This window comes from Cricetulus griseus, chromosome 4 (genome assembly GCF_003668045.3).
Source record: "Cricetulus griseus strain 17A/GY chromosome 4, alternate assembly CriGri-PICRH-1.0, whole genome shotgun sequence".
In the NCBI taxonomy this organism is placed as follows: Eukaryota; Metazoa; Chordata; class Mammalia; order Rodentia; family Cricetidae; genus Cricetulus; species Cricetulus griseus.
The window spans coordinates 189,042,151-189,053,114 of NC_048597.1; the positions used below are offsets into that span (position 1 = coordinate 189,042,151).

The window sequence follows — 10,964 nt, forward strand, 5'->3', positions numbered from 1 at the left end:
GGTCATCCAACCCAGGATACCAAGGTAGTAACTGGGGAAAACAGTGATGGTAGGGTCTACAATGTGACTTTTTGTTGTTTTGGGTTTTGGGTCTTTTGGAGGTTTGGTTTTTTTGTTTCTTGTTTTTTTTTTTTTCTTTTGAAAAAGTCTCACTATTTACCTTTGTTGCCATGGAACTTATATAGACCAGGCTGGCCACAAACACAGAGAGACCTGCCTGCCTCTGTCTGCCAAGGGAGATTAAAAGTAAATGCCATAGCCGGGCGGTGGTGGCGCACGCCTTTAATCCCAGCACTCGGGAGGCAGAGGCAGGTGAGTTCGAGACCAGCCTGGTCTACAAGAGCTAGTTCCAGGACAGGCTCCAAAGCCACAGAGAAACCCTGTCTCAAAAAAATGAAAAAAAAAAAAAAAAGTATATGCCACCACACCCACATAAATGTGACACTTGTAAACATTTCAAGAGATATAGCAAGTGAAAATAATCATTTTAGCAATTTTTTAAAATTAAATTATAAACAGTCTTGTTTTACATGTTAATCCCAGTTCCCTCTCTCTCCCCTCCTCCCCTGCCCCCCACGGATCCCCTCTCTCATCCCCCTTTTGCTCCCCAGGGAGGGTGGTGCCTTCCATGGGGGATCTTCGAAGTCTGTCATATCATTTGGAGCAGGACCTAGACCCTCCCCTGTGTGTCTAGGCTGAGAGAGTATCCTTCTATGTGCAGTGGGCTCCCAAAGTCCATTCCTATACTAGAGATAAGTACTGATGCACTACCAGAGGCACATACCATAGATTGCCTGACACCCATGTTCAGGAGTCTGGGTCGGTCTTACGCTGATTTCCCAGCTATCAGTCTGGGGTCCATGAGCTCCCTGTTAGCATTTTTTTTTTTTTTTTTACGAATTTATCCTCATGGGAACTTCACTGCATTATCTGTGACATTTTGACAAGCAGCATTTCTTTTTTGTATCTCAGAAGATACTTAGAACTTCTGTCATAGTACAGTCATCAACAGTATACTCTGAAAGCATGGCCCTCTCTCCAGTTAGGACACCACGCCTACCTCCTCACCCTGCTTTCTGGTCCTCTTTTCACTGGTTTTGTATCTTGACTCTTCAGAGTTCTAATAGGTCTGTGAGTGACAGACTTAATCTGGCCTTGAAAGAGGACATAAGACCAAAAAAGTACACATGCGTAGGATGTTACCTCATGGTTTAGAAAAAAGTAGTATTGTGCGTGCTCCGTTGTGAAGTCTAGCATAGAAATAATTAAAAACTTAGACAGAAAACCACTAGAGATAGTTTAGTCCAATCTCACTTTGGCAGTGAAAACTACAGTCCTCCATGTCAAATCTTCCCAACAGCACTGTTCATCTGATAGCAGTCCAGGTCCTTGCACTGTTCTTTGGCCATGAAAACTGTGTAAACTCTGAGTGTTTTCATGTGGAGAGAGGAACAAAACAAGGAAAACAGCAGAAGGGAAGTTGAAAGAAACATGAGATGTTAAACTCGGCATCCATGTGAGTGTACCAGGCCTGGCATTTATTTCTCACATTAAATTGGATGAAAATGTGCCAGTGTGTTTTGCAATCATTATCCAAACATGCTGCTCACTGTAGGGCATCTGTACTGTTCACCAGGCCCAGCAGTTGTCTCAAGGGCAGTGGGACTTGAGCCCCCTGGATCCTGGCTCTCAGTCGTCATATCCCCCCCTCCCCCGCTCTTACTGAGGTCAGTGGCAGGAGACCGCCAGGTTACAGTTTGAGCTGCACACTGAATTCTCTTGAGAACTTTACAAGAGGCCCCTTGAAGTTTCGTTTCATGGTCATGGTGAGGCCAGGCATTAGTAATTCTTTAAAAGCTCCCAGGGTGATCATGCTGTGCAGCTACAATAGGACTCACAGTTGTTTTCCAAATTTTATCTGATCAGAATCATTTGTTAAAACACTGGTCAGCAGGTAACATCACAGCTCTCAAGAAAGAGGTGGAGGCAGGAGGATCAGAGCTTCAACCTTGGCCACCTGAGACCCTGCCTCTCTTCTCACACACTGGGACACCCACATTGGACCCCCTGCTCCTAAATTTTTAGAGTCATGGTATCTAGGGTGGGGCCTAAGACTGTTACAAGTTCCTGAGTGGTGTCAGCTCTGCTGGTTGGGGACAATACTTTGAAGCAACATCATTGGATTCTCAGGAATCTGTGATCCAGGTCCCTGAGTGGCAGCCTTGGTGATGTAGGGTTTTAGATTCTGAAGGTGGGAGGTAGTTCAAGAATGCATTTCTCAGGGGACCTGGGTGCCATTGGTGTTGCTGGATGGGGTACACACTTTGATAACTGGTTACTGGGGCCTTATGTGTGTTTCACGCTTGGATGAGATGAGGCTTAAGCATTCCGTCTCAGCACCTGGCATTCCGTGGTCACCAGGAACACTTAAGATTGTTCTAGACTGTAGAAAAAAAGGAAACAAAGTTGAAACTGCAGTTTTCATAGACAAATTGTATCTTGTGGGTGTTAGGAACATGGCAGATGGGCAGTATGGAAATGGAGCAATTAAACCTTCTGTCCTGACCATTAGAGTGGGTCTGTTTGTTTTTGTTTTTGTTTTTTGAGACAGGGTTTCTCTGTGTTGTTTTAGAGGCTGTCTTGGAACTCGCTCTGTTGACCAGGCTAGCCTCAAACTCTGTCTCCCGAGTGCTGGGACTAAAGGCTTGTGTCACCAACACCCGGCTCTAGAGTGCTCTAGGGTCTTAAGGTCTACTTATAGACTACTTCATCTCACTATGTGCTGATGAGGAAACAGGCCCTGTAAGGGAGCCAGTGAAAACTACAGGACTAACAATAGCTTGCACCCCAGTTCTGGGGTCCTTCTGTGACACCACAATGTCTGCAGGTAGCTAATCTGTGAGTCTAGAGGATGACACAACAACAGGAAATGGCAAGGAATAAGGAAGACATACTACATTGCTCCTAGTGTTTGAAGTGTGGTTCCAGTCCAGCAGTCTTGGTACTGGCAATGTAGGCACCTGTTAGAACTACAAATTCTTGTGCCCCCATTCCCTGGATAATCCACGACTAGCACACTCACATCTGAGTGAACTCAGGTTTGAGGAGCCCAGGCTTAGGGAGAGTGGCATAAGGAGACAGAATGACATCTCAGAGTTGGACTGGTCTGGGCATGCTGAGGCACCAGGTAGACAGAGTTTGTGAAGGCAGCAGTCTGTGAGTGACTTCAAATTCCTACTTCAGCTTCCAGTGTGCTGACCCTGTGTGAATGAAGGTGCAGTGTTAGACTTCTCTGTCTTCTTCACAGTTCCCTGTGACTGTTTTACTTTCAGCAAGCTTGCCTCAGTACAGCCCCAATTAACTTTTCACATTCTCTAGACGAATAAAGTTGAACAGTGTTCTGATGTAGTAACTATTTTTTTTTTTCTCCTCTTTTTTAGTTGGTGACAGGTGTGTGGGAAGGCAAATACAACTTCTTCTGTCAGGGAACACGCAGTGCAGGAGAATCAGACATGAAGGTACTGTTTCAGGGATGGGTGTGGGTGGGTGTGTCTGTGTGTGTTTGGTTTTTCGATAGAGATCTTGCACAATAAAGGCAAAAAAGACCGTATCCTCTCAATCCTGATAATTCCTGTTGACATTTTGAAAAGAGTAAGAAAGAAGTGCTGGGTGTGTGGTATGAAAATCTGATATGAAAATCTGAACATGAAAGGCATAAATGGAATGAAAACTTAAGCCTCCCTCTCTAAGGAAGAAACTCCTGTGAGCAGTTGACAGGTTTCATATTTACATAAAAGAGATCATTTGAATTTAAAATCACTCTTGTAAGTGCCCTCTGAGTAGTTACATTAAAGGTAAACTCCATCTTCCACCCTGAAAATTGGAGTGTAACAGAAAGCTTACAGTCAAAGCTCAGTGTGGCCAGCGTTTCCTTTGGACATATCGATTGGACCAGGAACAGGTATTGCACATTTTGGTCGTGTTTTTTGCATGATTCATACTACCTCACTCCAGTCTCTCAAGCCCAGAGCGTCCTTTTCTCTCCTAGGAGCTCTGTAGACTACTTCATAGAAATGTTGTTGAGGCTGGAGCTTCCCAGGGCTTTTGTTTTGATTTAGTTTTGCTTTGAGACAGGGTCTTTTGTGGCCTCAAAATGGTATGTAGCTAAAGATGATCCTGAACTCTCAATCCTCTGGGTCCTACCTCCAAGTCCTGGGATTGCAGGTGTGCACCTTCGTGTTCTTGTTAAGAGTGTGTGAGAGTGTCAGGAGCCCTTTGAAGACATTTCCTGCCGTCCTTTCAGTCCCCCTAATGTAACATGCTCATCGAGTAAAGGCGCTCACAGTGGCGGAGCTCAGACATTGGAAGGCACCAGGAGCCAGTGGGGCTCTCCAGCTTTATTTTTGTGTTGAGTGTACATGTGTACACAACATGTCACAAGTGACATTCCAGAAAATCACTGGAGGTAAACCATAAACCCTTTGCTTTTTTAGATCATTCGTGTCCTCTGGTGGTACTACTTCTCCAAACTCATAGAATTCATGGACACCTTCTTCTTCATCCTTCGCAAGAACAACCACCAGATCACAGTCCTACATGTCTACCACCACGCCTCCATGTTGAACATCTGGTGGTTTGTGATGAACTGGGTTCCCTGTGGCCACTGTAAGTAGCAGAGTTTTTGGGAGCATGTGACGGAAACAGAATGGAAACTTGGGCACACAGGAAAGATGTTGTCTCTAAATTTCTAAGTTAAGCTTTTGAATTTGTATTCAGGTTTTTTCTTTTTCTATTTATTATTTATTATCATTATTATTCTAGTTAGCATACACTGTAAAGGGTTTCATTGTGACATTTTCATGTCATTGTACTTTTTTCTCATTAGTCCTTCCCACTACCGTCTCAGGTTCCCTTTACCCCCCTTTGGTCTCCTCCTTTCATGTAATGTATATTAGACAAAGTAATCCAAAGCAGAAAGAGCAATACTAAAGTTATCACAATGCCCAATCCCAAATTATACCACAGAGCCATTTAGTAACCAAAACAGTATAGTACCAGCCCAAAAGGGGGCATGTAGACTAAAGGAGTGGAATAGAAGACCAGAAATCACACAGCTACCACCTAACCTTTGACAGGTGTCAGCCGAAACAGTCATTGCTTAAAAAAACAAACCCACAACTCCACAAATTAATTAGCGAATGGATTATTCATTATTGAATTCAATACACAGTTTACTAAAGGAAACACAAATGGCCAATAAATACTTTTAACAAGTGTTCAGCATTCTTTAGCTATTAGGAAAACACAAAACTGCTTTGAGATCCCATCTCACTCCAATCAGAATGGTTATTGTCAAGAAAACAAACCACTGGGGGGTGTGGCTCAGTGACAGCATTGACATTGTGTGTCATTGAGGTCCTAGGTTCAGGATGGAGGATGTGGACAAAGAGGAGCTGTTACTACTACTTGTGGTGGTACCGTATATACTCTTGGAGTTGGTGTGGAAATCAGTATGGAGGTTCCTCTGAAACTGAAACTAAAATTACCATATGACTCTGCTATACTGCTCTTGGGTAAATAGCCAGTCCTAAATTGGTCAGAGGCTTTAAAGTAAAATGGGAAGTTCCTAACCTGTCTGAGGAAAACAAGACAAAGAAATAGGCAAGGACTTTGTGAAGAGGACCTGGGGTTGCTAATGAGTTCATGTGGCCTAAGGGCACAGAACCTTTCTCTAGCAGTCAGTGTCCATGAAGGAAATACCAGCCTGGGGCACATTAAGGACAGATAAGGCACATAGGCAGACAGATAAGTTGACTCAGCAGGTAAAGGTGTTTGCTACCAGGCCAGAGGACCTGTGTCCAATCCCTAGAACCCTGTATGGTGGAAGGAGAGAACCAGCTCCCACAATCCTTGTTGTGTCTAGTGTGTAAGGTGTGTGCCTGCCGAGTGATGGAATCGATCTAGTGTGGTAGGTGTGTGTCAGGGAGCAAGGCGTTCTTGGCTACACCACACATTATGAAACCTCCATATACTCTCTTTACTGAGCGGGGCTCCCAGGGAGGTTTCCGTAACATGAACTAAAGTTTGCTGGCTCTTTAAGGTTGAGTATGGTACTGTCATTTGCATCTTCAGGTTCCACCTAGGATATCTCAGTCACATGGATTTTGTTGTTTGTTGTTGTTGTTTTGTTTGTTGTTGTTGTTGTTGTTTGTTTTGTTTTGTTTTTTGCATCCTGACATTGAGGAATTTGACTGAGAATCTTTGGATCTGCTCATGGCTTCCCCCAAGCCCTCAACATAATTGCTGATTAACTGCCCATAAAGATTCACAGCTCCAGCTGGGCATTGTGGTGCATGCCTTTAATCCCAGCACTCGGGAGGCAGAGGCAGGCGGATCTCTGTGAGTTTGAGGCCATCCTGGTCTCCAGAGCCAGTGCCAGGATAGGCTCCAAAGCTACACAGAGAAACCCTGTCTCAAAAAAAAAAAAAACAAACAAAAAAAGATTCACAGCTCCATCAGGTTTATATGTAGACAAGATTTTTCTAAGTGTAGTGCCTTTGGGCTTAGAAGAGAAGTGAGACGCTAGGAGGATGGGTGGAGCTCAAACACTCTTGAACTAGTGGTTATCACCGGTGGATAAGCTAGCCCGAGTTCTAGTAGGGACAGCCTTCCACTTAATTACATTTCAAGAGCATTTTACATTTCAAGATATCTCATAAGACAACTAGTCCCGCCTGGCCCGTGGAAAACTAGAGAATGTATGTGAACTGTGCAAGACTACAGGACCAGTTTCTGTCATAGCCAGTAGAAACTCCTGACATAACCTGGAGTGTTTGCAAGGGAGTGGAGGCAGGGAGCTTTCCTTCATTACTCACTGTCGAGGATGGAAGTATTTTAAAAAACTGAAATTGAAAGCCATGTGATGAAGTGGACCTTCTGTCTCAAAGGAACTGACCCTAGATTCTGTTGTTAATAAAAAAAAAAACTAACTGTAGTCCTGGGGAGTAGTCGTAACTTCAGTCTCCTCCAGACATCAGCAAAGGGATGGAAACAGCCTTCCTCAGGCATGCTGTTCGTCAGTGACCCTTGTCTAGTCTTCAGAACAGCACATCTTAGGCATCTGGGAGGAGGTGTCCACCTCCCAGTCTGCCACCACACCCACAGGTGCCAGGTCTGGGGCACGAGTAGACATGGGAGGTTCAGTTGACCGCTGGGATTAAGGTGTCGGTGGCTGCCTGCCCCGCCCACCCAAGTGGAAACTGACTTTTCATTACAGGTCTGTGTAGTACATATTGCTACAGTGTTTGTTGTCCTCTGTTCAGAGGACTTTTCTCTAGCTCCAAAAGTGTCTTGGATTTCCCCTGCCTGTTATTTACAAAACTCTAATGCATCCTCCCCCCAACCCCCTTTGCTCTGCAGCTTATTTTGGTGCGACACTCAACAGCTTCATCCACGTCCTCATGTACTCGTATTATGGTCTATCCTCTGTCCCTTCCATGCGTCCCTACCTCTGGTGGAAAAAGTACATCACTCAGGGACAGCTGGTGAGTAACGCAGTCACTGTGCCCAGAACTTGCTCCCTGCTGGACACAGTCCTCTTCCAGGCCATACTGTTGTTTAATTGAATCCAGTTGATCCAGTTAAACTCGTCATAGGCAGGTCAGGGAATGCTCTTGTTTCTAGTAGATGGGAACCTGCTATGGACTGGGGTGCCTCAAGCCTTGCACTCCCCACTTCAGGTCAGTCTTAGTTCTGTGTGTGCTTTCTCATGTCCAAAATGGAGATGAAAACTGCTTATCTGTGTTCCTGGGAGTCTTCCAAGGTGTGGAGTCCAGAGCCTCTGTGGCTTATTAGACACTGAGCCTGTTGGCTGCAATGGGAGCAGGGTGACTACTAGGACCCCAAGTAGCAGAGCACCTCACACTGCTTCAGATGATGGCCCCTGGCAGAGGTCAGCCAGCAACTGTCTGGTGTTGATGGTTTTTCTCACCGTTCTTTCTTAAGCCTTGCCCAGTTGTCAGTATATTATAGGTAGGTGTGTGTTCCTTCCTCCTCGTGAAGTCTTCCTGAGCTAATTAGTAACATTACTGTTTCTCAACACTGGCTAGTTTGTTCCATATGTCAAGAACTCATGCTAAGTAAATGATTTTTTTCAAGAGTTGTTTCAAATGCTGTCTCCATTTTGTAGGTGAACACATTGAGGCAAGAAGCCAGTGCTGGCTACAAGGACAGGCACTAAGCCCTCCAGCCCAGGCTTGTCATGTACATTTATTCCAACTGAATCTAATTTAGATCCCCTGAATCAATCTTGATATTTTTTTTTCAAAATTTAAAAATAACATTGAGCTCCTTCTGTGTTTGGTGTTTCATTATCACTTCTGCCAGTGGCTCTGCAGTCCTTATTAATCTTTCTCTCACCTGTGAGGAAGGGTAATTGTTCTCTAGCATCGACTGATGCCAGAGGAGAAAGGATGCAGAGTTGCATTTGTGCCATAGTCAATGGCTCCAGCAGACAGAATGTGGAAGAACACTGTGGGGCGTTGGTGTCTGGCTGGCCTATGTGCCATCTGCCAAGTTAATGTCTTGTCTTGGAGGACTTGCCTGAAGGACCAGAGGAAGACATTGAGCTGGTGGAAGCTTCTGAGACGTCCCCAGGCTGGCCCCACCCCTTTTGTGCCTCTCAAAGATGCTTTAGTAGTCACATGCCTTTAACGCCTTTGCAGTGTCTCTCTACACAGGTGTACACTTTTTTCAAGGTCACTCATCAGAAGTCGTGTGTGGACCCAGCATTTTGGCCAAGAAGAATTTTAATGTTCATGACAGCTTTCACCACACCAAAGTAAACACAGATACTGAGTAGGAAGTGTATCAGTCAGATCATGCATCACAAATGACATTACAGGTCCCTTAAAACATATACCTCATTCCTCTCTCTTGTATCTCTCCGTGCTGAGTCCCAGAATTTAGGAGAAAGGTAGCGTCATGGCTTTGAGGAGAGAGGGAGAACTTAGAGAAGATGCATACAGAAGTTAGGATAAAATGTAGTATAGAAGGCTGGCCAACGCTGGTTCCGAAACTTGGGTGGGAGTCCCCCTGGTTGGACCCCCATTTGTGTATTGCCACTGCTCAGCTCTGGCCTTCCTTGCTTCCCTAGGTCCAGTTTGTGCTAACAATCATCCAGACGAGCTGCGGGGTCATCTGGCCATGCACCTTCCCCCTCGGGTGGTTGTATTTCCAGATTGGATACATGATCTCCCTGATTGCTCTCTTCACAAACTTCTACATTCAGGTAAAGCTCACCCTTCCCTGGTACCCGACCCTCAGCCTTTCACTCAGTAAGCAGGGCTGTGTGGAGCCACTGCGGGAGCTAGCCCTGTGCTCTGAAGGAGCCTTTGTAGGGATGGAAGGGCCACCAGCTTTGCTCCAGATACTGGACGTGGGCATCTTGGGACTCAGCGGGGAGATGCCATGTGTAGCAGGGTGCCTTATTCCTTCCCTCTGGCCTAGTGCAGAGAAATAAAGAGATGATTTTTCAATCAGAGGTCTCAGGCCCACTGCCCTGCTTGTCATAGCTAAGTGACAATTGAAACCTACCATTTTGTCCCAATTTTCCTACATGCCCACTGCTCAAGTTTGGGGTTTGAGGTTGGTCACATGATGCATAGAGGTTTGCGCTCACAGACTGCCTGTGGGGGTGCCCGACCACTTGGCATATACCCTGATGATTCTCCTGCTTTTGTGGCCAGTGTCATGTGGCTTCAGTCTCCACTGACCTAGACAGGAGATCAGGAGCAAGGACAGAGTTAATGGGTCCTGAGAAAAGGCCAGTGGTGTGGAACAGCTGCCTGGAGGCTCAGCCACTGCTTCTCTTCTGTGTCCCACGTACCTGTGCATTACTTGTTGACTCATGTTTTGTTGGGGCCTGACTATGGGATCTTTTTCCAATTGCTCCTAGCAGTGTGGTGCTTAGTACGTGAGGGCTGAGGTAGTAGCTGAGGCAATAAGAAAAATGTAAAGATAAGTGATGACTTGTGTTAGAGGAGCTACTATCCAGTGTGAGGTGCCAATTTAGTCATAGCCCATCGCTCTGTCATATAGATGCTGAAGAGGCAAGCAGAGTGAACATAAACTCTGTATCGTTATAAATGTTTCTGTTGTGGCCCAGGGGTCAGCGAATCTATGGGCTTAAAAAAAAAAAAAAAAAAAAGAAGTGTGATTGAAATAGAAAATGGTTATTTGAGCACAAGGCAAACTGGCCTAGTTAGGTGCAGACTAGTACAGTTCTGGTTAGCGGGCACTCACCTGCCTTGTATATTTCAGACTTACAACAAGAAAGGAGCCTCTCGGAGGAAAGAGCACCTGAAGGGCCACCAGAACGGGTCCATGACTGCCATCAACGGGCACACCAACAACTTCGCTTCCCTGGAAAACAGTGTGAAGCCAAGGAAGCAGAGAAAGGATTGACACGGCAGAGCCGCACCCTCCAGACCACGGCGTGTGATTGTAAGCACAGTATGAGTTGTGCCCTGACGCTCGTAACAGCTGCTGTCACTAGTCTGGCCTACTGTAGTGTGATTTATGTAGGACCTTTTCATCAGTTCAAAACCCCTAGAATATGTATACAGATTATACAAGTAGGCATATACAATTTCTCACATTTCTGGGCTCTCATCGACCCCCGCGCTAGACTGTGGGAAGGGAATGTTATTGTAGTATATGACACTGCTGTTGCCTTATTAGTTATAACACGATAGGTGCTGAATTGTGGTTCACAATGTAAAACACTGTAATCCAAACTTTTTTTTTTAAAACTGTAGACCATGCATGTGATTGTAAATGTAAATTTGTACAATGTTGTTAACAGTAGAAAAACACACATGCCTTAAGACTTAAAAAAAAAAAAAAAAAAAAGCAGGGCCCAAAGCTTATTAGTGTCATTAGGGTATGTTTCAACTTTGTATTCA

General features: G+C 45.1%; 1 protein-coding gene across 1 annotated transcript in view; it reads left to right on the top strand.

The window, feature by feature from the left end:
• The window catches only part of Elovl5 (ELOVL fatty acid elongase 5), a 64,825-nt gene extending 54,221 nt beyond the window's left edge, over positions 1-10,604 (top strand). The window contains exons 4-8 of the mRNA XM_027411107.2: positions 3,441-3,518; positions 4,494-4,665; positions 7,420-7,544; positions 9,155-9,289; positions 10,321-10,604. Of these exons, the coding sequence (XP_027266908.1) occupies positions 3,441-3,518; positions 4,494-4,665; positions 7,420-7,544; positions 9,155-9,289; positions 10,321-10,464 (654 nt within the window). The 3' untranslated portion in view covers positions 10,465-10,604. The remainder of the gene's footprint in view (positions 1-3,440; positions 3,519-4,493; positions 4,666-7,419; positions 7,545-9,154; positions 9,290-10,320) is intronic.
• The last annotated feature ends 360 nt before the right edge of the window (positions 10,605-10,964 follow it).